The sequence below is a fragment of the Muscardinus avellanarius genome (assembly GCF_963383645.1).
Source record: "Muscardinus avellanarius genome assembly, chromosome: 7".
Classification (NCBI taxonomy): Eukaryota; Metazoa; Chordata; class Mammalia; order Rodentia; family Gliridae; genus Muscardinus; species Muscardinus avellanarius.
The window spans coordinates 87,134,123-87,161,397 of record NC_137793.1 but is presented as its reverse complement, the minus strand read 5'-3'; the positions used below and the strand labels follow the sequence as shown (position 1 = coordinate 87,161,397).

Genomic DNA, 27,275 nt, shown 5'->3' with positions numbered 1-27,275 from the left:
AGGGGGAGCAGGTGCAGGGGAAGGCTGAGTCTAATTGATGCACAGCCAGGCTGGCCAACTACTGGTTGGTTGTTGAGTAGAGGCAGGATTCTGCAGAGGGCCTGGGAGCCTCCTTGGGGACTCAGTGTGGGGGAGGTCTTGGGATGGGGGAGAGCCAGAGACTTCCAGGTCTGTGAGCATGCAGAGCTCCGTGTGCAGCCAGCTGTCAGCAGCTACTTCAGTCCTCGATGGAGAGGAGGATCTGTTTGCAGCCTCTTCCCTCTGATTCATCCCTTGCTAGCAGTGCTTCCCTCCCTCTGCTGCGAGCACGCGCAGATTCCCCCCTAAAACCAGCCTCTTTTTGACCCCCGTCAGCTAACCTACAGCTAACCATGCATCTTTTGTTCTCTTCCCTGCCAAATTCCTTCAAAGACTAGTCTGCGCCCACGACTTCCACCTTTACCCACCTGCTACATCGTTAACCCTTGCAAGGGCTCACAGGCGATCCTTCCTCTGAGGGTTCTTCGAGGTCTCCCTTCTGTCACCAAATGCAACCACTTCCCCCTCAGCCCACTGAGCGCTGCTTCTCCCCCAGACACCTGCTCCCCAACGCTGGCAGCATGCCCCTGGGCCTCATGGGCACTCCAGTTTCTTTGCATCTGCCCTGCTGCCTCCTCCCAAGTGAGCTTGTCTCTCTCTGGCCACCTGGATGGACATGATCCAGCCCCAGCTCCGATGGCCCCTTGGCCATTTCCAGAAGTTCTCTGAACCCCATTCCAGGGCATCTCCCACCTGACCTGTCCAGAAGTGCCCTGCAGAGCTACAGACCCCACCCTCTGCCCCTCCATCAGCTTCCCCTTCCTCACATTTCCCTCTGGGCACCAGCATTCCCCAAGACTACCTCTACCCGAGTTCTGCCCTGGCTGCCGCGTTCAGCCGCCCACTGAGCCCAGGAGCCCTCCCCCACAGCACCGCTTTTCCTGCTTCTTCCTCTGATAGCCAGCTCTCACCATCTTTGACCAAGACTGCTGTTGCAGCTCACAGGGCCCCCCTCTAGTCTACTCTGCAGTGTCCCAGGATGAGCTTGCTAAATGAGCCTCTTTCGGATCCTGAGGCCCCTGCTCAAAAGCCCACAGCCATCTGATACCAGTGGGGCAGACCAGGAGGTGTGTCTAGTGACTTACACCTAACGAGCTCTCTTCCATACGGCCGTGTCGTTATTCCCTCTTCATGGCTGAGAGAACCGAGGCTCAGGAGATGTGAGTTGTCCACTGCGAAAGGGTGGAGCCAGGACTGCGTCTGAGGCCTTCTGCCTTTCATTGGGTTCCAATTAAATTGCCTCCAGCAGTGCGGTTCCCTGGCTCTCTGACGCCAGACTCAGCACCAGCCCCACCCCTGGGCTTGTCCAAAATGTAACAGGCAGTTCCCCATGTCCCTTGTCCAGGCTGTTTGTTCTGTTTACCTACAAACTCCTGCCTCCCATGCCACCTGGGCTTCTCCATGACAACAGCATCCTGCCCTCCTCAAGGCCCAGGCTAAGTGTCGCTTCCTTCTAGCCTGGGCCGGCTCCAAGTGTGCTCTCCATTGCCTGTGGCACCTGGTGCACACACCTGCCCTTTCAGACCGATTGGCTCAGCAGTCCCGCTGGCCTGCCGAGCCCGACACCTTCAGGAGTATAACCTGTCACATGTGGGGCAGGCCTCTGGTGACCCAGGTTCCAGTCTCAGCCCTGCATACAGCTCCCCTCTCTCAGCCTCAGTCCTCATCTAGGATTGGGATTAATAACACCTGCATTGCTACCTCCCAGGTGTTGGGTGAGCATTCAACAGGATGCTGTCCAAGGGAATTTCTTCATAAACACCAAGCTGCCGTGTGCCAGAAGGGGCCTTTATTGTTATAGAAACACATGTCCACCCGGTGCTGATCCCTGCTGGCTGTGTTTGCAGCCTGCCTCTCTCCCCTGGGGGATGGAGAGGAGTGGAGCCCAGAATCCTTACTTGTCCAGTTCCGAGTTATAAGGGCTGGTGCTGGGGAAAGTCCTGGAGGCAGGACTAGGGCCCAGAGCTCAGGTCGCTTCACTTCCTGGCCCCTCCCAGGGCCCCAGCTCTGCCCCTGACTGAGTAGGTTTAGACAAGTTTATTCCCTGTCTGGGTCTCAGCTCTCTCAGTCATACATGGTGAGTTTGGTTGAAGCTCAGATTTCAAACAAAATCTTATGCCGGGAACTCATTTATAGAATAAAGCAGGGGCAGCTCCTGATCCCCCAAGACCTGTCCCTCCTTCCCAGCCTCGGGGGTCTGGCTCCTCGGCCGAGCTTTAGGGTGTCCTCAATATATCTGAACCCCCATGCTGGGGGGCTTTAACTATCCTGCCTGCGAAGGCATTAGCTCTGTTCCATCCCTGCTGAAGTTCAATTAGAGGAAGCACATCTCGCTGGAGGTGGGAGAAACTGAGGCCAGAAGCCAGTGGCATGCTGGGGTCACGTATGTCTGTGTCCCTACAGGACTGTGAACTCTTTCCAGAGGCTGTGGGAAAATAGCACACTCCACCTCACCACATAAACAAGGAAACAGTGTTGACCTTCTGCTTGTACCATAGGCTCAGTATGTCCCCTGAGGGAGCCTTGACCTGGGAGAAGGAGCAGGAAGGACAGAGGGAGGAGGACACACAGAGACCTAGGAGGGAATTTCAGGGAGGCCACCGTGGGGCACAGGTGACAGCCTCTTGGGGGAGGGCCTGGGCTTCCCTCTCTTTGTCCCAAGTGCCTGCTTTTTACAACAGTCTGTTCCTTACATACACACTGCCCAGAGCAAAGCTGAAGAAGAGCGAGCGAGGAGCCAAGATAGCCTCCTGTCTGATTCTGGAAAGAAATGAAAGAAAACATTTCTGTGTATGTATGGTGGTGCTAGGGACAGAACCCAGGGCTTTGTGGGCATGCCAGACAAGTGCTTTCCCACTGAGCTACACCTTTATGACCCAGAGGAAATTTGTGGGGTTTTTTGTTGTTGTTATTGTTTTTTGTTATTGGATATTGAACCCCTGGACATTCTACCTCTGAGCTCAGCCCTTTTTTTTTGTATGTGTGTGAGTTTGGGGATGGAACCCCAGAGGCATTTGACTTCCGAGCTATACCCCCTGCACAATTTTTTATTCTTTATTTTGAAACAGGGTCTCACTGAGTTGCGGAGGGTCTCACTAAGTAGCTGAGGCTGTCTGCGAACTGTGAGCCTCTGGTCTCAGCTTCCCAAATGCTGGGATTACAAGTGTGCGTACCACGCCTGGCTTCAGCCCTCTTTTATTTATTTATTTATTTATTTATTTATTTATTTATTATTTAATTATTTCTTTGGTGGTACTGGGGTTCCTGGAAGCCCTTCTACCTCCGGGCTACACTCCCAGACCTATTTTTTATATTTTATTTGGAAACAGGGTCTCTGAAGCCAGCGCGGCTGGCTTCGAACCTATGCGATCCTCCTGTCTCTGCCTCCCAAGCGTGGGGATTACAAGCGTGTGCCACCATGCCCAGCTTATTTTTTGTTTTGAAACAGGGTCTCGCCAGGTTACTGAGAGTCTCCCTATGTTGCTGAGGCTGGCCTCAAACCTGTGATCCTCCTGTCTCAGCTTGCTGAGTACTAGGATTATAAGTGTGCACCACCAGGCCTGACTCAGATGAAATTCTTAAAACTTTTTCCATTCCCGGGGCCTTTGTGGAGCTGAGCCGAACCTTGACACTGGCACCGTCCTAGCTGTATGAGGGATGCGCAGGGATGACTGACTTCAGCCTGGCCCAGGTAACCTCCTGCAAAGTAGAGAGCTCCAGGAAGTAGGGAGAGTGGGCTGCTCAGCAGGGCCTCCCCAGGGCTGCCTCCCCTCCAGCCCCCTCATCCCTACACTCTCCTGGCCTATAGTAGAGAGAGTGAGTTGAGCAGACAGCAGAGAGAGCAGAGATGGATTCCTAGGAGCTTTGGAAAAATGAAATAGGCAAGGAATAAAAGAGGAGGGGCATGAGCAACAGACCCAGGGGCTTTTATACTTACTGTGGCATTGTCTTGCTCCCAGAGCCACATGAAAAATAAAATATTTAATCGAGTACCTTTAAGGGCATCTAAACCTGGTACCTGTGAGATTTGGTCCCAACTTTAGAGCCACTGACTATGGAGATTTTATGATTCTGAGTTTTGCACCTGCCTTTCCTTTCCACCTGCCCCCACTCCATCCTGGCAAGGTCCACTTGCTGTGGTGTGTGCATGTGTGCGTGTGTGTGTGTGTGTGTGTGTGTGTGTGTGTGTGTGTTATTGTTTACCTAGGGGCAATCTACCTCTGAGCAATTTATATATACCTCTGAGCTATTTATACCCCAACCCTCTTTCATTTTTTAAATTTATTTTTTGCAGTACTGGGGATGAAACCCAAGGGTATTCTCCAAGCTATACCCCCAGCCCTATTTTTATTATTTATTTATTTATTTTTTTTTTTGTGGTACTGGGGGTGGAACCCAGAGGCTTTCTAACTCCGGGCTATACTCCCAGACCTATTTTTTATTTTATTTGGAAACAGGGTCTCACTAAGTTGCTGAAAGCCTCACTAAGTAGCTGAGGCTGGCTTCGAACCTGTACGATCCTCCTGTCTCAGCCTCCCAAGTGCAGGGATTACAAGTGTGCGCCACCACGCCCAGCTTATTATTTATTTTAAAACAGGGTCTCACTGAATTGCAAAGGGCTTCACTAAGTAGCTGAGGCTGTCCCCGAACTGTGATCCTCCTGTCTCAGCCTCTCAAATGGTGGGATTGCAAGCATATGCCACCATGCTCAGCCCTATTTCATTTCATTTTATTAATTTGGAAACAGGGTCTTGCTAAATTGAAGAGGTTCTCACTAAGTTGCAGAGGCTGGTCAGATCCTGTGATTTACTTTTGTCGGCCTCCAAAGTACTGGGATTACAGGTGTGAGCCACCCTGCCCAGACTCCACGTGCTTTTTTTTGATAAAATATCTGTGCTGGCCACTGTCCCTCAGCCCACTCAGTCGATTCTCATCACCGCCCTGTGCTGTGGAGGGTCACATGGCTGCAGGCACTAGTGGTCCCTGATGTGGGGAGGGCCTTTCAGTCAGGGCTGTGTTCTGGGCAGATTGCAAAAGCCAGAGGGTTCTTGGCTCCCTGGCAGTGCTGGCTACCTTATCTCTACCTGTCCAATCGCTGGGCTCTCCTCTCCCTCTGCCTCCCTCCCCAACAAACCTCCTCTGCAGCCTGGTGTCTGTTCCCTGAGGAATGGGGAGTTGGAAGGTTTCAGGGAGAGGGGAAGACCCAGCTTCTGGTCTCATCTTAGCCCGGCTCGCCCACTTTAGAATGGACTTACCCACAGCAGGGGCCGGGCGGAAAGGAAGATGTGCTTAGGTGATAGGTAAACTGAGGCCAGGAGAGGAAAAGTGACCCACCTGAGTCCCTGAGCTTGTGGCAGAGCGGGGCCTAGAAGGCAGCTCCCAGCTCTTCTGACTTGAGGCTTCAAGTGCTCTTTCCAGCATGACCCAGACAGGAGGCTGAAGAGATAGCTTCCCCAGATCTGCCCTCAGGGAGGGGCCCCATCAACTTCTCCAAGCTAGTCTAAACCCCTGGAGGCCTGGCCTGGGGACAGGCAGGCGAGAGGGCAGGGAGCCCAGAAGTGAAGAGGGTTCCAGAAGATTTTGCCCAGAGCTGAGGAACAAACAAATCACCTACAGGTATTATGCAAACACATCAACTCCATATCAAGGATAAGAATTGGGGGTGGGAGTGTAGGGGGAGGAGCTGAAGATACTGTAAGAATGGAGAGGCTGACCCCCCAGGACCCACCCTTGCCCCAAGCTAGGCCTGCCTGTTTTTTTGTTTTGTTTTGGTTTTTTTTTTTTTTTTTTTTTTTTGGAGAGGGGGATTTCTGAAAGCTGGACCATTAGGGTGATATATGAAAATAAAGGGAGAAAGACCTGAGCCAAGGAAAGGGCTGAGAGGCAGGGTGCATGCAGAGGCCCGTGTTTTGCCTGGTGTGGGCAGGACGGCACTATGCCCAACGGAGCCGAGGGGCTCCAGGGGAGGTACACCCAGCCTCCAGCGACCACTGCGGTCCTGTTGTCTGAGGCGCATATTCCTTGCTCCCCCTCAAGGCAGAAATGGAGGTTGTCTCTTCCCACGCTGGTCTTCCTCCTCCTCTTCCCAGGAAGATTGCATTGTCTGGACCCTTCCTCCAAGCTACTCAGGTTCCAGCCCATCCTGGTCACCTCTGTTACTCAGTGCAAACCCTCAGCAGAAGCAGCGAGCTCATCCTCCTCTTGCAGAACCCCCCGAGGCCTGACAAGGGGAGAGTGTGGCTCTGGGGTCCCCAGTCCCCTCTCACAACAAACAAGGACCTCTGGGGTTGGGGTCTCTGCAAGGCAGGTCTGAGTGAAGGCTTGCCCCGGGTAGGCATTAGTCAGCATCAACGGCTACCCAGATGGAGACTGGCAGGAGGTGGCTGATAGGTTGGGTCCCTCCCTTCCCCCATGGGACCTGCAGCGGGGATGGAGGCAGGCTGGTGTTTGCCCCCTTCTTGACCCCAACTCAATGTGTGTGGGGGGAGGTAGGGCTGGGCACTGTGCCAGGAGCAAGAGCCTGGCTTCCTAGGTTGGTCCCCGTAAGTTTTGTCTTGAGACCTTTTGGAAGTCCCTTCCTTTTCTGAGTCTGGTTCTTTAGCTGTAACAGAAGGGAATTGGACTAGATATTGTGTAGCTTAAGTGTTGTGCCATGAAGAGGGAGGGGGAGGAGGAAAGCAACAAACCCAGAGAAGGCGACCAATGGGGATGGTCTTGAGCCTCAGCATCCTCATCTGCAAAATGGAAATCGCTAATAGAACGAATGGAGAGAGGAGGTTCTGAAGGATGGATGGGAAAGGAATATAATGACTCCGGGTAGAGGCTGCCCAAGTAATGCGCGTTGGAAGGCTGAGTGCCTGAGAATAAGCAGGGGCTGGTTTCAGGGGGAGCACAGGCTTTAGGATTAGGGCGGGTGCGGGGCTGCCAACCGTGGCTGTGGGAGGTGGGGGCTCGGCACTCCGGAGCACGGCAGGTGACCTGCTGCGCCGCGGGTGGCCGAGGGCCCCTGGAGACCAGACCAGGGCTCCCGGCTGTGCCGCATCGGGAACATCGGGAAGGGAGAGTGGAGGCAGGGAGGTAGCTCCCGGGTCCAGTCCTGAGGCTGGATTCACACATCAGGTCCTTCGAAAAATTCACGTTTTCCCAGCTTTTCTCACATAGATTCACTTCCTTTGTTTAGAGGAGGGGGTGGGGGAAGAGTCGCAGGGCAAGGAGGGAGGGGCCCCCGGTGCCGCCGCCGCCCCCGCCCCCTCCCGGTGCGGAGCGGTTGTCACTCAGCTCCCGCGCCGGGGGCGACGGAGGCGCTGGCGCCCTAGTCGAGTCCCAGTCGGCTCTCTTCCCTGGACCTCGCGGGCGGCCCAGATTCCCCAGGCATCCCCGGATCGGCGGCTGCTGAAGGTGGCGAGGTGTGGGGGCACTTGGACAGACAACACAGGTGGCTAGGAGCTCTGCCAGCTTTGGTGTGACCTTGGGTAAGTCTGTGCCTGTCTTTGCCCCTGGGGCATCCTGGTGAAGACATCAGAGAGGGTTGAATGAAGCGACTGGAATGCCCCCCTTGGGGCAGGTAGGCAATGGTTCCCGGCACAGCTGGAGCGGGACCAGGAGACTACGCGCCTGGCAGCAGCAGAGTCTCAGCCGGGTGGGCGCAGGGCAGGTGTGCGCGCCTTGGGGAATGGTGAGTCCGCGCTCGGGCATGGTTCCAGCTTTAGTCCCTCAGATCCACGCCTGCCACCCGGCTCCCAGGTGTAAGAAGGGCGCTACCTCTTTAAAAGTGTCCGGGGCCGAGCCTCTGCCACACCATGTGATTGCTTGAAAGGCCGGGCTGGGAGCGCTGCGGCGGGAGCCCGAGGACGATGAGCTGCCGCGCGGTGCCCAGAGCCCAGCCCTGCCTGGCGCGGCCCCGGAACTCTGGGCGGCACCGTCTGCCGGGAACTTTGGGCACCGCCTCTGGGACCCCCTGCCGGCCCGCAGGCAGGGTGGTGAGCTCCCCGAATCCTGTTCTGTGGACCGGGGTGGGCGGAGCAGGCATGGGGGACCCCTGTGGAGTGTGTGTGCTGGGAGCAGCCTCACACCTGATACAAAAGCCAGTGGTGGAGTGAGCCGCTGCTATTTTAAGTTGCTGGATGGAACCTCTGAGGACGATAAGGGGAGGGGACAAAGGTTAGGCAGAAAAGGGGCCAGGGTACCCCAGCCAGCTTGGGCAGGCACTGGATTTCGTCTTCACAGGCTGCTGGGGGTCCTCCTCCCCCCGGCCGGCCTCCCCACCCCAGGCTTCCTGACCACAGGTGCCTGCCTCGAGCCCCACGGTGCCCATCTGCTGATGTGCCCAGCCCGTGCCCACCATGCCGCAGTCCATCTCGGCCTTCCAGGCTGCCTACATTGGCATCGAGGTGCTCATCGCGCTGATCTCAGTGCCCGGGAACGTGCTGGTGATCTGGGCGGTGAAGGTGAACCAGGCACTGCGGGATGCCACCTTCTGCTTCATTGTGTCGCTGGCGGTGGCTGACGTGGCAGTAGGCGCCTTGGTCATCCCGCTGGCCATCCTCATCAACATCGGGCCACAGACCTACTTCTACACCTGCCTCATGGTGGCCTGTCCAGTCCTCATCCTCACCCAGAGCTCCATCCTGGCCCTGCTGGCCATCGCCGTGGACCGCTACCTCCGCGTCAAGATCCCTCTCCGGTGAGTTCACAGCTGCCCCAGGTATTGGCTAGCAGCACCCCATGCTGGCCAACTTGGAGGTCATCTAGAGAAGGTAGAGGCAAAACCCCAAAGGAGCAGGTGTCCTCTGGGTCACCATGCCCCAGCCCTCACTGGGCCTCCCGTGCTCTGGGCAGGCATGCCAGGCTGAGCCACGGCTGGAGAAGCAAGAGGGGTTTGGGTGGCTGGAGGACTGTGACCTGGCAGTGGATCCAGTGCACGACCCCAGCACTGGAGCCAGGGAGCCAAGGCTGCTTGAACCTGGGCTGGAGATGGAGGATTTGGAGGGGCTATCAAGGCAGGGTGGGAACTTGTTTAGGGAAGAGGAGGAGAGCAGAGAGCTGGGGTGGGGAGGAGGGGACGTGCCGAGGGTGGCACGCACTAGGATCAGACCCAGGCTGGCTTCCTGAAGACACTGTAGCTCCCGTGTTCTCCAGGTGTCTCTGTGCCAGCAGGCTCCACCCTCCAGGGCTGTCCTGCTAAACCCAGCGGTCTGATTACCTCTGCCCAACTCCCACTAATGGGATCTCTGCTGCGGGCAGAAGGAGGGAAAAATGCCAGCGCCTGCTCCTAATGCTCCCGTTCTATTGCAAAACCCTGTCTCTCTGCTGGTCAGAGCAGAGGTGCTTGTGCTGCTTCTAGGCTGCAAAGGGGTGGGTGGCTTGACAGCGTGGGTGTCCAGTCTATCCTGAGGCTCCCTGCCCAGGCCTGCCAGGCCATAATCTCGTCACCAGGCAGTGCCTGGGCCACCAAGTGCCAGTGATTGCCTGGGCACACCGCCAGGTACCAGCCTTGCTAGGACGCTCTTGTGGGTGTGCTTCCCCCTCTGTAAATTCTTGTCGCAGTAGATTCCTTTTGCAATGGGGAGCTCTGGCTATCTTTGGTGTTGCCATCCCCAGCATAGCTTCCTAGCTCTGTATCTGGGATGTGGGGCCTCTGATGCCGCTTGGCAGCTTGCCTGGCCAGGCCCAGGCACTCACCGTTCTCCCTCTGGTCACATCGTGCACGTTTAACTTTCCAAGCCTCTCTTCATGCTGCATTTTCTCTGTTCACGATCCTGTAAGGGAGATGGAGCAGGGGCTGGTGAGGGGAACCAAGCTCTGGGCTCTTCTGCAGCTGGTCTAGGACAGAGCCTTGATTCAACCATCTGCCTTCCTTGACTGTCTTCCTCACAATCACCAGGCTTCCCAAGGAAAGTAGGGTAAACACTGCTGCTGCTCAGGGGAGAGGGGGACGTAGCCCAGAAGCCCTGTGAGCTCAGCCTCTGAGGGATCACCATGCTGCCAGGAGCCCCGGGTCAATTGGCTACATAGCTGAAACTGCTCTCCACCCATTACTTGGGCTGGGCCTAGGAACTTGAGTGCTGTAATGAAGTCTGGCCACATTAGGAACTGCACGCGGATGTATGCATGTAGGAAGGTTGATAGAGAGATCCTGTCTGCTGAGTGGGTACCAAGGTGAGATGAAGGCTCTGTTCTGCTGTGGCAGAGGTCTCAGACTGCAGAAAGTTCCCTGCTTGTCCTGTGGGTATGGGTATGGGGATGGGTATGGGGATGTGGATGGGGGTAGTTATGCTGGTAGGTACTGCAGGCTCCTTCTCCAGGAGGCAGCTGCTGTTGCTTCGAAGCTGGAGGTCTCGGGAGCTGTCATTGGAGGGCTGAGGCAGGTACAGACATAGAGTCTAATGCTGGCCTGGGCTTAAATCCTTGCTATGCATTTCTGGCTGTGTGATCTTGGGAAAGTCACTTATTTAACCTCTTTAAACTTTTATTTCCTTATCTATGAAAGATGACATTAATAATAGTACCTACTGCCTGGGGTTATTGGAAGAATAATGAACTCACCCACATAAAGCACTTAGCAGGGCTGGGGATATAGCTCAGTGGTATAGCACTTGCCTGGCATTCTCAAAGCCTGAGTTCCATCCCTAGTGCTGCAAAACAAAAACAAACAGTACTACACCTGACATTTTATATGCAAGCCACAAATGGTAGGTTTATATTAGTAGTTTATTATCATTATTAATAAATGGCGCAGAGTGGGGCTGAATAGGCAAGCCCTGCCTCTTCCCACAAATACTCACACTCTTAGATGACAGCACTCACATGCCCACGCTCACACACACACACACACACACACACACACACACAACACATTCCAAGAAGGTGTCAAAGGACTGTACTTGTGTCTTCTCCCCTGGTGAATTGTTGGTGGCTCAAGGGCAGTGACCGGGCAGTGTCTACACCTTGTCTGCTTCTATCAATCCTCCAGAATGCCCAGCTTAGCATGGTGCCCCTGGTAGACAATCAGTAACTGCTGATTGAATTGTCTTAGTTTCCAGAGCACACTCAGGTGAGCCTCAAGGCAGCCTCTTCAGTGTCTAGCCTGTCACCGGCTTGCTGTGAACTAGACCTGCCCCCCTATTCCACCTCAGGGCCCTGAGTACAGCTGCCCCCACCAGCTCCTTCTGAGCTGCTCACCAGCCGTGCCTGTGCCTGGGAGTGGCCTGCCCCTGCTGAGTTAGAGGGCTACCTTCTTAAGCAAGGACTCTGGCAGAGGTGTAAGCTGCGCTAGGTCCTTGTCTGTCACCATCCAGGGTCCTACAGGAAGGACCTGGTCCTCTCCCTCTGGGTAGCTGGAGTAGCTGGAGTCAGCAGGCTTCTGGGTTTGTGCGATTCTCTTACTCAGAGGTCCCAGGTGCCTGACTCCCTGCCCTGACACACAGGACATGGCCCTGGGCACCAGGGAGTGATCCCCCCAGCACAAGTGAGGCAGATCTGGGGTCTGGATACAGGAACTCACAGGCCCTCACCAAGTGAGGCACAGGTAGTCAGTCAGACATAAGTTTAATTTCCTTTCACTTGGCAGAAAGCCAAAAGAGAAATGAGGTTCATACCATGTAGTGTGATCAAGTTACAATAAGAAAAAAGTTCAAATAGATTCATCAATAACTTGTGGTCATTTGCATGTAGTTTGCATTCTATTTGCATAGCACCCCCACATGCTTGGTAATTGACACCCTTTGCGCCTTGCTACTACTTCTAGGGAATCTCCATCAATTCTTCCCCATCTCCTCACCCAGAGCTTTCTTGGTGGTGCTCTGTGGCAATTTGGTGCCTACTCCAGGAGCCTCTTGAACCCTAGGAAGACTGCCATGACCAAATGCTTGGAATGAAAGGAAGGGTGTGTGTGTGTGTGTGTGTGTGTGTGTGTGTGTGTGTGTGTATGTGTGTGTGTGCACGCGTGGACCTGCGTGTGTTTGGGATTCGGGCAGACCTGAGTTTGAACTTTGCAGTGTTACAAGTCAGCTCTGCAATGGTGGACAAGCACTGTGTTGTGTTTTTCATCTCTTAGTGATTACCTGCTGGGCACAATGCTATGGTTATATAGTTCATCTCATTTAGTTATATTATGGTTATATATAATCTTACTTAATGTTCACAACCTCTCAGTAGTAGAAGTGGTTGTTGTTCCTGTTCTGTAGATGATTTTTTAGATACACCAAGGTCAGAGGCTTGGGAGGCTCAGTAATTTGCCCAATCTGCGCGTCAGGAGCAAAGGCAGGTTTGAACCCGGGCCTGGGCACAGATGCCTTTAGCCTGTGTGTCCATGCATGTCTTGCTTCAGTCCAAGAAGCTGCAGATTTATGCAGGCGTTCTCACGAAGCTGGCAGTGGGGTGATTTTGCTCCTTTGACTTTTGCCAGTGCCCTCTGTGCTCTGCTCAGTCCATGCTCAGCACCTCCCTTTCTTCTTCACCTTTGCTCCAGTGGGCAGCGGAGACCCTGGCAACCCTGCCTCACTCCACAGCTAGAAGTCAGCCCGACTGGGCTGCGGACCCAGGGAAGCCCAGTACGGAGTGGGGAAGGCTGGGCATGCCTGCCAAGTCTTGGGCAGGGAGAGAAATCTGGTAGGTTAGAGTGTGTTTGCTTTTAGGTACCAATTTAGTCCTTCCCACCTGGCTGGCCTGGGTTTTCCTTGACAACTAAAGAACCTTGAGTCCAGCAGGTGTTTGTGGACTCTGGGTTCCAGAACATTTACTCTGGGGTCTCCATCTCTTTATGGAAAAGGTAGGCTGTCTCCAAATCTTCTAAGGATGTGTTAGTCATAAGCCTAGTGTGTTTGAAAGGCAAGAACAGCTGGAGGAAGTCCTAAAGGCCAATCCTTCATGCTTGTGGACTGATGGGAAATTGAGGCCCAAGGAGGGTGGGAGCTCTTTCTTCTTGCCAATTTAAACTCTTGCTCCCTGCCTCTGATGTGAATGAAAGGCTAGAGTAATCACCAGCTCCTCTAGGTGCAGAGAGAAACATGATGGAGAGATATCACTTTGTGATTTTTTTTTTTTTTTTTTGGTACTTGGAATGGAACCTAGAGGCATTCTACCGTGGAGCTACACCCCCAGCCCTACTTTTTATTCTTTGTTTTGAAACAGGGTTTCACTGAGTTGCAAAGGCCCTCACTAAGTAGCTGAGTCTGTCTATGAACCTCTATCCTCCTGTCTCAGCCTCCCGAATGCTGGGATTACAAGTGTGTGCCAACACGCCAGCTCCACTTTGTGATTTAAAGGCTGTTTCTTAGAATTGGGGAGTGAGCCAAGGGCACAGGGCTGCGGATGCGGCTGGATTCCTCGGGAGTGAAGCCCTCTCCCTCATTGGGATGGCTTCCAGGAAGTCTTTGAGTGACTGAGGGGCAACCTGCCCACGTGTCAGCTGCCTAGAAGCAGGGAAATGGCCAAGATGTCTATTTGGAAAACCCCCTTCTACCCAGGGGTCCTGGGGTGGAGCTGCAGGGGCCCTGGCATTTCTAGGTGTAAAAGCAGTTTGTGTTGATTGTGAGGAATGTAGGAAAGAATAAAGATGATAAAATCACCACCTACAGAGAACCACTATTAATATTGTGGTGTTCCAAAAATTTTACACACACACACACACACACACACACACACACACACACACACACACATTATTTTTACATATCAAGAGCATCTGTCTATGTATGCATGGTTTATATCTCATTTTATTCATTTAACATTAGATTGTAAACGTTTCCCCATGTCAGCTAAGGTTATTTCGCAAGGTCCTCCATGATGATGTAGTGTTGGATGATGTTATTACTCAGCCTTTGGGTCTCATCTGAAGCAGCCCCTCCTTGGGGAACCCCTCCTCCCCCAGGCCAGGCTCATTTTGTCTGTTAGGTACTCAGGTTGGATTTCCTCCTCCTCCCATGTTACTCATGGCCCAGGGGGTTTCCTGTTGAATGTCTCTTTCTGGGCTTGACAAGTCCAAAAAAGCCAGGACCTGTGCTTATACACCCCTCCTCCCCCAGGCCTGGAACAGAGTAGGTATGCTATAAATATTTTTTGAACAAATGACTATTTGGATATCATATTTATTCATTCTTAAATTGGTGGCTATTTCAATTGTTACTGATTTTTATTATTGCAAGAAAGCCGCATTGTGATTCACACTGTGTGCAGGGTCGGAGCCAAGGTCTGGCCCCTTGGGTTATGCCTCCTGGTAAATAGCATAGCCTCTCTCTGTACAGATTTTCTTATGAGGCTACATATTTCTCAACTCCTTTGCTCCATCGCCTCCTCCATTGACCATTTCACCTACTCTACAAATCCCTAAGGGGTGTTTCACATTCCTCAGCCCGTTTGCCCTTCTGGGCTAGGGAGGCCTGACTGCACAGGCCCTCAGTCTGGTTTTTATTGCCCGGTCTAGAATCCCTGAGGCCTGGGCATCCTACTTTGCCCTTTGTGGGGGGAGAGCAGTCTCCAGAGTGTGGGATTTCTCAGTTGGCTCCATTTGGCAAGTGGGCACAGATGCAGGGAGCAGAGAGGAAGGAGGCTGAGGCACACACCACTTGTTGGGCAGCAAGAATCATTCCTTTAACCTTGGCCTTCTTAATTCAAGCCCAGGAGAGGATACCACTTGCTATAGAACAAAGGAAAGGTTGGTGAGTGGCGATGGGGATGGGAGAGGATGGGAGGTCGATGGCCTTGGCATTTATGTCCCCTTGGAAATACTGGTTTGAAAATGGGCAAGGAAATGAGGGCAGCTGGCAGAAGCTTCCCTGACCCCAAAGGAGCAGAAATCTTTCTCTTATCTAGCTCCACGCCCTCCCCAGGCAGGATTAAACAAAGGCATGTAGCTGGAGGCTGGTGACATCTATTAATCATTTCATAAACCTACCTTGACCCATGCCGTGTGTCAGGCACTTGGCTGGGCCTGGAGGCCAGTCTAGTCTCTGCCTCTTTCTGCAGGTTCTTAGCCACTGCAGGAATTTTCAGATGTCTACAGACCCAGGTGGTCAAGGAGACATTCCCCACCTGTCTGCGGTTGGAGCAGGGGAGGCAGGGGACTCCTCTGGCAGGTAGCAGTGAAGGACCCCACTCTATACTCGCTCTCTGCTGCCCCAGTCACAGGGAGAGGCTCTTTGGGACTGGCTTTCTGCTATCTGTTTCCAGAACTTCTCTGCCCTTTGGGAAGGGAGAGCCACTGGTCATCCTAGTGTGTCCCAACACTAGACCCATTGTAGATGGAGCTCTTCATACATTCATTCAACAGGTATTTTTTGAGAGCCACCTACGTGCCAGGCACTGGTACGGATACTTGGGATACATTCATGAACAAAACAGCTCCTTGGGGAGCCTGCATTCTAATGGGCTGGAGGACAAGGATCCTCCAAGGATCAAATGATGCAGCGTGCTAGGGGGTAAAATGGGAATGCCAGGCCAGGGCTGGGCGAGAGGGTTGCAGCTTTAAATAGCGTGGTCAGGGAGGCTTTGTGGAGAAGGCACCGTTTGAGCAAAACTGTGGAGGTGAGGGGCTGGGCCACGCAGATTGCAAGGGAACACACTGTGCGGGGGAAGCGACTGGAACAAAGGCCCTAGGGTAGAAATGTACCTGAAGTGTGTGGGGCACTAGCAAGGAGGCTGCGTGGCTGGATGGCGTGGTCAAGGGGAGAGTGGCTGAAGATAACGAGCCATGGGCCCACTTGGGGCCTCTGGGAGGACAGGGGCTTTCATTCTCAAGGAAATGGGAGCCATTGCAGGACTCACAGCACAGCAGTGGCACGGTCCATTTTAAAGGATCCCTGTGCTCCTTTGCAGAGAACATGCCCTAGGGGCAAGGGTGCAGGCAGGCAGCCAGCAGACTGGTTAGGAGCTCTTCCTGCAATTCTGGAGAGGGAAGACAGAGGGGTGGCAGCGAGGGGTTAATCCTGGAGGTGCATTTTTAAATTTTACCTTTTGATTGAAGTAAATGCTTCATACAGCGAAGTGTATGTATCTTAAATATATAGCTCGATAAGTTGATGTTTTATGTATATACTTATGTAGCCACCGCCCAGATCAATATTTAGAACATTTTTGCATCCCAAAGGATCTCCTGTGCCCCTTCCAGTCAGTGCCGCCCAAAAGGTAACCGCTATTCTGACCTTTACTCTTATAGATTGACCTTCTCTGTTATAAAGTTGCATAAATGGAGTAAAAAAGTATGCACCCTTTTGTGTCTGACATCTCAGGTCCCAAGTTAAGGCTGAGATTCATCCCTGGTATGATTTGAAGCAAAATGTTCCCCTTTATTGTATTGTCAGGGTGACGGGTTGATTTCCTCCGTTGGAACTCAAGATCGGAGGGGTCCTTGGCTAATTCCCCAAGGAACTCAAGATCGGAGGGGTCCTTGGCTAATTCCCCAAGGAACTCAAGATCGGAGGGACCCTTGGCTAATGTGATGGTAAAGAATCTCAACATGCACCAGTCAGAGACATGGACAGAAGTTTGTTTAGGAAAAGTTGAAAATACACATTCAAGGGAGAATGTGGGCCATTGCAAAAGGGGGAAGACAGAGAGGGTGGGGGGGAGACCAACCTTTGGGAGTGCAGGACTCTTCCTTCATAGGAGAATTTTCTGAGGCGTGGGCAGGAGGCAAGTGAGTCCGTAATCACAAGGTGGTTTAGGGTGGTTCCCTGGTCCTCTAGCCTTGTCCTATCATCCCGCGACTGTCTTATCATCAGGTATCCTTCTAAGTTATTCAAGGACAGCCAGTGTTGTTGAGGAGATCTCTCTCTGGAGTAGTGATCAAGGAGGTTCCTTTTTTTTGAGATCTGTTTTCTGATAAACAGACACCACTCTAAGGATGGTCCACAGTGGTCTGGGTCGCTCGTAAATTCCTCAGGGACTTTGGATCTAACAGCTGTGGCCTTCCAGGTTAAAGTTACATTTTTCTTCTTCTCCCTTATGTCTCTTTCTTACCTATTTCTTCCTTTCACCCAGTATCAGTATGAATGTACTAGGCTTTGTTTAAATTCTGGGTATATTTTGAAAAAGAGCCAAAGAATTTGCTTATGGAGTAGATGTGGAAATTTATCTATACATTGATGTGAGAAAGAAGAATCAACATGACTACATTTTTTTTTTTTTTTCTTTTTGGTGGTGGTGGTCAGAAAAGCATGTATTTTTATTGGTGAATTATAAATAATAGTAGGCATCACTGTGATATAGTTGTACCTGCACATGGCATATTTTGGTCTATTTTATTTCCTGGTACCTCCTGTACCAGTATTGGGAATGGCCTAGGAAGACTTGAGACAGCTATGATTATTTTTTTTTAATTTTTTATTTTTTTGGTGGTATTGGGGGTGGCGTTCTACCTCCAGGCTATACTCCCAGACCTATTTTCTATTTTATTTGGAAACAGCATCTCACTAGGTTGCTGAGAGCCTCACTAAGTAGCTGAGGCTGGCTTCGAACCCGTGTGATCCTCCTGTCTCAGCCTCCCAAGCGCAGGGATTACAAACTGCGCCACCACGCCTGGCTGAAAGCTATGATTATTAATATATTTTAAAAATTAGGTGAGGGGCAAATCTGTGCAAGGACTTGGGTTCTGCCTAAAAGCAGGCAACTATTCCAATGTAAATTAACCTAGCTAAAAGTAATTAACAAGTCAATAGGAGAGGAGAACTAGGCCTTTCTCTATCTAAAGACAGATCTACATGATAAGCCAACTAAGATGGTAGGAGGGGTCGACCTTCACGGAAAGAGACGCTTTGCTGCACCTTGCTGGGGGAGGTACCTTACAGGATAAGGGGAGGTACCTTACAGGGACGTTCACTACGTCAGGATTACGTGAACAAGATGGAGGTCATGGGTATAAAAATTCCGGTCCACGTGCTGTATCTGGGAAGTGGTGAGTTGGCCCGAGCCACCCTTCCCCCTCTATTTTCTGTATTTCTATCTTTTTAATAAACTTCTTTAAATCTTCAGTAACTGTCCAAACTATACATATTTATTCTTAGCTTAGGACAAGAACCCGCAGTTTTTCTGTTTTTGGTCGTTTTGGGTTTTGTTATAGGTTGGGGGAAAGTGTGTCCGGGACCCTCGCAGAGGTTCCCGGGGAACAGTTTCCCCACAATCATATTCTCCCAAACCGTAACACCTCCCCTTTTTCTTCTCTTAACACGAGCGAGCACTTTTAATCCTCAACATCTAGAGGGGTGCAGTTGGCATCATCCAAGGTGAGAAAGGCTGCAGATGGGGCAGGTCTTGGAAGCGATAAAAGGAGTTCAGCCTTAGATATGTTGAGTTTGGAGTGTCTGATGGTCCCCTGGTGGGATGTTGAGCAGGAGGCTGGACATACAAGGATGGAGTTCAGGAGAGAGGTCTGGGAAGGGAATATAAATGTCAAAATCCATGAGGCTGGCTAAAATCTCCAAGAGAAAATATACAGAAGAGGCTCTCAAACCAAACATTGAGAAGTTGAGGAGAAGAGGAGGCTGAAGAAGAACCCCAGATGTAGGAAGAAAACCCAGAGCCCAGAGTGTGATATCCCAGAAGCCAGATATAGAAAGTACATCAGAATACCTGGGCGTGGTGGCGCACGCTTGTCATCCCAGCATTTGGGACATGAGGATCCGGGTTCATGACCAGCCTCAACTACTTAGTGAGGCCCTTGGCAAGTCAGTAAGACTTTGTTTCAAAATAAAGAATAACTGCCGGGCGTGGTGGCGCACGCTTGTAATCCCCGCGCTTGGGAGGCGGAGACAGGAGGATCGCGCAGGTTCGAAGCCAGCCGTGCTGGCGTAAGAGAGACCCTGTTTCAAAAATATAAAATAGGTCTGGGAGTGTAGCCCGGAGGTAGAAGGGCTTCCAGGAACTCCAGTACCACCAAAAAAAAAAAAAAAAAAAAAAAAAAACCCAAACAAACAAACAAACAAAAAAACTCACAAAAAACAAAATAAAGAATAAAAAAATTGGGCTAGGGGTGTAGCTCAGAGGTAGAATGCCACTGGGTTCCATCCCTAGTACCAAAAAAAAAAAAAAAAAAAAAAAAAAAAAGAAAAGGAAAGAAAGAAAAACAGTACATGCCTGTAATCCCAGAACTTGGGAGGCTGAGATAGGAGAATCACAGATTTGAGGTCAGCCTCAGTAACTTAATGAGATCATGTTTCAGAATAAAATTAGGGCTTGAGGTTCAATCCCCAGTACCCCCAAAAAAGTATATCAAAGGGGCGAGAGTGGGTCTGTTTCAAATGCTGGCAATGGGTGAGAGGAGACAAGGACAGAATTACCACTGCGTAAGGCGAGGCCATGCTGATCTCAGGGCAATGTCAGTGCAGTTGGGGGAGCAAAAAGCCCAAATGGAAGAGGCTAAGGAGAAAAGGATAGACTGGAAAGCAGCTGGTTTAGATTCCTCTTTTGAGAAATTATGTTGCAGAGAGCAAAGTAATTGGGCAGCGGGAGTCCTGGGAAGTGAGGAGAAGGCATATTGCTGTGTTGCTTTAGGATAAGCGGGAGGTTAATGGGTGTGTGTATTGACTGAAACACCCTGAAGAGAGTCAAACACTCCTGATGGAGTGAAAGAGAGACTTTCTGGAGCGGCGTCCTTGGTTAGGCAAGTCGCGCGTTGGGGCGAGGGCGTGAATGGAGAGGTTGCTTGGGCAGGATCCCGGGGGCTCTTTATGCACTGGCGCAGACGCTGGTAGGTGAAGTTCTCTTCTGATTGTTTCCGTGTTTTCAGTGCAGCGGGAAGCAAGGTCATCAGCTGAGAGCGAGGGTGCGGTGGGAGGTGTTGGAGAGCAGCGAGTGCGAAGTCATTCTCTAGGAAGTGGGAGAGTGACTGGACTTGGGAAGTCTCCTGTAATTGGGGGCAGGTGCAGAGCCCACCTAAAGCTCATGGTGATGAGTCTGAAGTGAGACTCAGACACGTGGTTGTGAGCGCGTCACCAGCCAGGCTCAGCAGTGCAGGCACAGGCTCGAGGAGGTAGCGAGCTCCTTCCTTCATTAATTCAGATTCATGATACAATTAGGCGTCTTATCATGGTTAAGGAGATGGCCCTGGTCCCTGCCTTCAAGGACCCTTGAGACTAGCTGGGGGAGAGCCAACAGAGCTGAAGCAAGCAGGGGTCTACATTACGATTTGAGAATGAGGAAGGAAGCCCTCCCAGTATTCTGTGGCAGGCCCTTGCTAGTGACTCCCAGACCCTAAGCTGATGTTCAGAGGGACCCACAGGGTCCGAGGATCTAGGCAGGTTGATGGTCAAGAGTTTGGGTTTATTCTAAGCGTACTATGGAGCTTCTGAATGGTTTAAGCGGGGAAGGCTATAATTCCAATTACACTTTTAAAAGGTCAAAGTCCTTAACAAAATATTAGCAAATCAAATCCAGTGATATAAAAAGGATAATATGCCACCACCAAAATGGTTTATTCCATGTATGCATGGGTGGTTTAACATTTGAAAAAATCAATCACTGTAATTCACTGCATTAACATAAGATGAGCACTGAATTGGGGGGGGGCAGGATTGGGGGGCAGGAGGGAGCCCAGGGGTGAGGCAAAGCCGTGGAGATGCTGAGAAGTGGGTAGGGTTAGAACAGCTGGGAATGCGCTGCATGTGCGGAGTTGGGGAGAGAATCAAATGTGGCCCCTGGTTTCTGGCAGTGCCGTGTCTGGAGATGGGGAGGGAAGAAGGCGCTGAGGGAGACATGGGTCCTAGGAGGCACTCAAGCGGGGCCACGGACGGCAGGGCCGCTGCTGTTCTTCCTAGAGCGGGATCCTTGTGTAGGCAAGTCGTGTAGGCAAGTCTCCACCCCCTCTGGCCCCTCAGAGCTCAAGGACTGAGTCCTTTAAACCTCCTTCAGGCTTCCAGACACCCGCAGGGTCCCACCTGCTCTTCCCACCTCGTGTCGTGTCTCCGGAGGCCATCGGCTTCCTCTGCCTGGTAGGCAGTAAAGACAGTTGGCTTTGGACTCCCTTAGAGCTTCCGGTAGACAAGAGAGCTGGGGGCCATGCCTTTTGCAGGCTACATTCAGCAGGGGACACGTGGCTCCGGGAAAGCTACCCCCACGTCTCAGCCATCCTCCTGACCCTTGGGGGGCCCTGTCCTGGACAGTGTGCCTCCAGAACCTCATTCCTCCCCCACCCAGCGGCCCGCACTGTGGGCTGTTAAACCTCTGAACCGTGGCTGTCCCCACAGCACCCAGGGCCTCTCACAGCTGCTGTAGGGCGCTGAGTGGCCCAGTTCTGGCGGATGTGGCACAGAGGGTGGCCAGCTGACAAGCAACAGCTCAAGTGCCAACTCCAGCCCAGGCCTGATGGTAGAGCCGACAGGACGGGCCTGAGGCCAGAGGGGCCCACACTACGCCCCCCTCACCCTGGTCCGCTTGTAGCATTCCTTCCACACAGAGACAGTCAGAAACAGTCTCCTTTGCTTTGTGGAGCAGAGAGCGCTTGGCAGTGCGCTTGGCAGCACTGGCGTGGGCGCTGCCTGCTCTCGGAGGCTGCTGGTTTCCAGTTCTCAGCTCCCCACCCCTGGGGAGTGGGGCAGGGGCCGTGGCATGACGAGAGCTGCCTCTGCTTCTCCGCTCTTCTCTATCCCCAGGGAACCCAGGACTCTGATGCTCCCACCTGGCAGGCAACAGGATAGCTCACTGGAGAATCCCGGGGACAGGAGAGGGGAAGGTCTGTTTAAGAAAACTCCTCTATCTAGATGCTTTTAACGATCTGCCTTTCTGAGAGGCTCCCCTCCCCCTGCCTTGCAGAGATGCATTAGTGACATGAAGGGAAGCAGTCTCCCCAGGCAGACAGACCTGTAGGAAAATCCCACTTCAGGCACTTAGAGCTGTGTTGTCTGGGATAAATTGCTTAGCCTTTCTGTGCTCCCGTGTCCTCTTCTGTAAAGCAGGCTTCTTATTACCTCCTTCCTGGGGAGCTGTGAAGCTTAGAGATAATGCATGTTAAGGGGCTAGCACGTACTAAGCACTCAGTAAATGGGGGCTGTCACTACTCTAAAATAATGGAAAAGCTTGTTTTTTCATTGCCCTCCTGATGTTCTGTGGCTGCTGTGATCTTGCTGGGCGCAGGTCAGTGTCGGAGTTTCATGTACTAGGGGGCGGGGTGGGGCTTCTCCCACTGTCCAGCTCAGCTGGTCACTGCTTCACACAAGCCTGGCTGGCACGTAGGAGGTGGCTTTATGAATGTCCGTAGAGTGCAGGAGGGAGAGAATGAAGATCTGGAGGAAGGAAACCTTGGTGGGGAAGGGCAAGCAGCCAGGTGAAGTCAACGGGATCCTTCCTGTTCGTCTACACAGGGCAAAGGCAGGAGATGGTGAGTGACGGGTTATTTAATGAATACTTCCCAGGGGCCCCGGTGGGGTGGGGGCACAGAGAGGCGAGGGGCTCACCCAGGCCTAGCCGGCGGGTCAGAGAGTGAGGATCCTGGTGTCTGGGCTCCCAGTTCACCTCCCCTGCCCCCTCCCCCGTCCCCATCCCTGGTCCTTGTCCCTGGTCCTGTGCTGCCTGTTGGTATAAGGTAAGGGATGTTGAAGAGTCTGTGCTTCTGGAGAATTGCCCTTCCTGTGCCCCAGACCTCCCCAGAGCTATGTGCTGAGCAGCTCCTGTGGGGAAGCGGCCTCTGAGGTCGCTGAAACATGGGCTCCCCTGGGTCCGATGGCTCTGTGAAGTGTCTCGTGCAGGAAGTCATTCAGTGTGCTCGGGGACTGTCTGTGCTCAGCAGACACACCTGCCGTGGGCTCTGTCCTCTGTAAACACCACCCCACCCCCATTATGGCTGTGATGCAGCCCCCAGGTGACAGCAGTGGACACAGGTGCTGAGCAGCTGTGCGGGCCACGGGCTGCTAGCAGCCTGGGAGCCAGGGGTGTGAAGCCAGGAGCCCCACCCTCGCCTTCATCGGTAATCCTCTAATCACTGCGTGCCTGTGTGTTGGGGGGCGGTTATAGCTGTTTATTTCTTTAAAGTCTAAGAAGAATGAAATTCTAGGCTTCCTGTCCTTTCATTCAGCTCTGTTCCTTCACTTCTTCACCTGCCTGCCCCTCCCTCTCCGGGGTCCAGACTCCCAGCCATGCGAATTCATTTGCAGTCGATCCCCACCCCCAACTTCCCCAGCCTTTGCACCCTCCCCCCCATCCAGGAACACAGCTTACGCTCCCTGTCATCATCAAGTGTTTTCTGATGAGCCCAGTCCTCTGTCCTCTCGGGCACTGAGGCAGTGCAGTGGGGGAACTGCCAGGGGCCCAGCTGCAGGAGGCAGGAGGCCGGCTCGGCCCACAGTGGGCGCACAGGCCCGGGTCACTCCGATGTCACTCCCAGCCTGGGTGCTCAGTCCTGCCCCTTCCCTTTACCTCAAGCTTACTTCCCTGTCTTCCAGCCAGGCACCTAGCCCAATCACCTTGAGGTGGAGGGGAGTGATAGAAAAGGGATTTGAGGCCAAGACCCCCTCCCATACAAGCTTCTGCCCTCTCCTGTCTAGTTCCTACTCATTGTTGAGCACTTCACTTAGCACCTCCTCCAGGAAGCCCTCCTTGTTTTGTCTTTATGATCCCACAGCTCCCTATGTCCCCTTTTTGTTTTTTTTCCTTTGGTGGTAGGTACTGGGGATTAAACCCAGGGACGTTCTACCTCTGAGCTATATCCCTAGCCCTATTTTATTTTTTAAGACAAGGTCTCACTAAGTTGTGGCAGGCCTTGCCCAGTTGCTAAGGCTGGTCTTGAACCTGTAATCCTCCTATCTCAGCCTCCCAAGTACTGGGAAAACAAGCATGTTGCCTCCAGGCCCAGCTCCTGTGCCCCCTTCTACCACAGCGCTCTTGCTGGGCACGGTGGTGCATGCCTGTAATCCCAGTGGCTTGGGAAGTTGAGGATCCCAAGTTCCGGGCCAGCCTGGCTAACTTAGCAAGACCTTGCCTCAAAATAAATAGGTGCCTGGGATGTAGCTTGGTGGTAGAGCACCCCTGGGTGCAAGTCCTAGTACTACAAACAGACAGCAGAGCCTCTCTCAAAATGAACTGGCCTGTGGTCACTTTGAGGGTGGGGCCAAGCCTGTCCGTTCCACATTCACAGTGCGTGGCTTAGCACCTGCCCATCTCTCTACATACTCAGTGAGGGTCGGGGTGTCTCCCGAGCACCGAGGCGTTGTGAGGCCCAGCACTTGAGCTCATCTATCACCTCGTTTAAATCCTTACATGGTTTTGTTAAGAGACACTAGTAGTGTTTGCGTGTGGAGGGCAAGGGGGTACTAGGGATCGAACCCAGGAACGTTCTACCTCCGAGCTACACCCCCAGTCCTTTTTCATTTTTCTTTTGAAACAGGGTCTCGCTAAGTTGTCAAAGCTGGCCTTGAGCCTGTGATGCTCCTGCCTCGGCCTCCCAAGTACCGAGATTATAGAAGTGTGCCACCATGCCCAGGTAGAAATATTTATATATATAATGTAATACATCCCCATTTCCACATGTGGACTATGAGACTCAGAGAGATAAAACAACTTGTTAAGAGTCACACAGTTGCTAAGTGTAACTGGAATTGTTGAATGAATAACCAGATGGATGAAGGAAAAGTCCTGTAGTTGAGCCTTGATTCTAATACTTACTGCTGGTCGATCTTGGGTAGTCACTTACCTTACTGAGTCTCAGTTGCTGTGTTTATATAATGGGCACAATTCTAATTCCTACTACCATGGATGTGCAGGCACAGGATGGGGAAATGGCCTCACTGTTCAGCAGTGAGTTGGTTCTGGCTCAGGCACTGCCCAAGGCTGGCTTGATGGCCTGGCACTGAGAGCTGCAGGCCTGGGGACATGTGCGTGCAACAGGAGCCCAAGAGACAGAGAAGCTGCTGAGGGAAAGTGAGGCACAGGAAGGGGTGGCGCGGCATGCCTGTCCGGGGAGCCCGTGTTTAAATCGAAAGCCGCTTCCCTCTTGGGTGCCCATTCTGTGCCATTCCATCCACCACCTGCTGCAGCTGAGGACAGCTCCCAGCTGCATGGAGAGGAGTCCGTGGCTCCTTCAGGACCAGTGAGCAAGCGGGGGGCTTCAGAAGGGACTGACTCTGACTGCAGGAGGCAGGAGACGGCCTGGCATTGGGGAAAAAGGTGTGACCCTGGTCAAAAGTGCAGGCTGGCGCCACACCACACCTCAACTTCTCAGGGATCCAGGTAGACCTCTGCACAGGGGCTGGGCAGGAGTAGCTGTCTCTCCCCTGGGAGGAAGCTCACGCTGGGAGGGAGGGGACTCACCCTAGGCCCCGCTCTTCCTATCAAATAAGGCTGGGGTCTAACCTCAGCCAATAGTCAAGAAGAAAAGACCTGCAAGGAGATCAAGACAGGGAACCTCCTTCCAAGGGGAGAGGTTGGGGAGATGCTATGCCTCCAATTTGCCCAGCCCAGCCCAGCAGCAGACTCAGGGCTGGGCATGAGGAGGCCTGACTTTGGTCATGGGCTGCCACTGTGCTTAACCTGGAGCTGTCCTCCTCAGTAAACAGGGCTCACTGTCTGCTTGACTTCTCAGGGCTGACTCCTGCAAGGATCCAGTGAATACCGGGTGCTTTGAGGCACAGGATCCATCTGGGGAGGGTGTGGGACACAGGGGCTCTGGAGTCAGGCTGGCTGAGCTGTCATGCATAAATATTCCCTCAGAGCCTCAGTTTCTCTTTCTGTCCAGTGGAAATTAACATCCATTTCATGGGACCGTAGAGAGACGTAAACATGAACACAAATGTACAACCCAACATTTCCCTCTGGCATCACAGGGCTCATTTTCCTTCCTGCTGTCTGGTGGGAGGGACAAGAGGGATGAATGGTAGTGTGCAAGTGTGTGTGTGTGTGTCTGTCTGTCTTGGTTGTGGCTGGGGTGGACAGTGTGACTTGAGTCCCTCTGTAAGTATGCCAAGGCCTGAAGCTGGTCGGCTGGCCTTAGGGAAGTGCCTGTGGAGGCGTCACAAGCCTTGCACACGGATAAAGGTGTGTTGTGCTGTTCTGGGTACGGTGCCTGGGGCACTTGCCTCTGAAATGTCAGATGAACACCTCCCTTCAAACAAGTGCTCCTTCAAGCAACTCTGGGTGTCCAGGTGGCTGCCTGGTACCAGAAGATCTCAAGGAAGGAAGCCTTGCAGTCTGGAGGGGACACCTGCGTGTCAAGTATCTCCTTCATGTCAGGTGCAGCATCGGGTGACTTCTTGAGTATCATATTTAATTTCATTTAGCCCTGCAAGACTGGTATCAACAGCCCTTTAAAAATAAAGCAGTAGAGCAGGGACATAAGGCAACTTGAAAATTGTCACTCAGACAGAAGTAGCAAAACTGGGGTTTGAATGTGTGCCTGCCTGATAATCAAGTGAATGAATTTGTGAATTTGTGATGGACACTGTCCTCCGGGATTTCAAGTCTGTGGAGCACCATGGACTCTATCCCTAGGGAGTTTCTAGGCTGGGAGGGAGACAGAATTCAAGATCTTGCAGATAACAGGAGAAATCAGTGCAGCTAAGTTAAGAAGGTGATATTTCTGAGATGGAGGCTGCTGGCCTAATGCCTGGTTTCTTTTTCGAACTGTCTGCTTTCTCTGTAGCCCCAGATCCTGCACGTGCTCATTTGCACGGCTACCTCAATCACAAGTGCAGGGAAGCTAAATCAGGAGGTGTTGCTAGCATCACTCAGCAGAGGAAAAAAAAAAAAAATCCCACGAGGTCCGTGGGAGTGAGCAGGGTGGAGATGGGCTGGTGGGGCAGCCCAGCAGGCTAGCGGTGGGGGCTGTGAGAGGTTCAGGGACACCCTGTCTCCACTGTCTCCACGGGAGATGACTTCCTGCAAGGAGAATGGGCCAAGTCAGGAGGCTGGGCTCGGTCTCAACTCAAACACTGAGGCCAGCCTCGGGTCCTCGCTGCGCCTTCCTGGGCCTCAGGCTTTAGTGGCAATGGTAGCAGCTGCTCTTTGGTGTCTGGGTTTGGCAGTGCTTTGCCGTGGCATTGTGATGTGCATGGAGTGTGCTGAGGGGGCGGCCTCTTGCCCCTCTCTCGGCAGTCCTGGCTCCCAGCCTTTCCTCTCCCCAGGTGGAAGGTGTTTAAGAGTAATAGGTCACACGGGTGGATTTGCGATGGACCGTGCAGGGTTTGCTGTGTTTCTGTTTCCTGCATAACCCAGGACAATGCCTTTCTTTTTCTGGGCTTCCTATGCCACCCTCCTCCCTACACCAGGGTTGGGAGAGCTAC

General features: G+C 52.7%; 1 protein-coding gene across 1 annotated transcript in view; it reads left to right on the top strand.

Moving 5' to 3' along the window:
* Positions 1–8,420: 8,420 nt before the first annotated feature.
* ADORA1 (adenosine A1 receptor) overlaps positions 8,421–27,275 on the top strand; it is a gene marked incomplete at both ends in the record, with an annotated part of 34,719 nt that continues 15,864 nt past the window's right edge. Inside the window, one exon of the mRNA XM_080698514.1 lies at positions 8,421–8,761. Coding sequence (XP_080554640.1) covers positions 8,421–8,761 — 341 coding nt within the window. The remainder of the gene's footprint in view (positions 8,762–27,275) is intronic.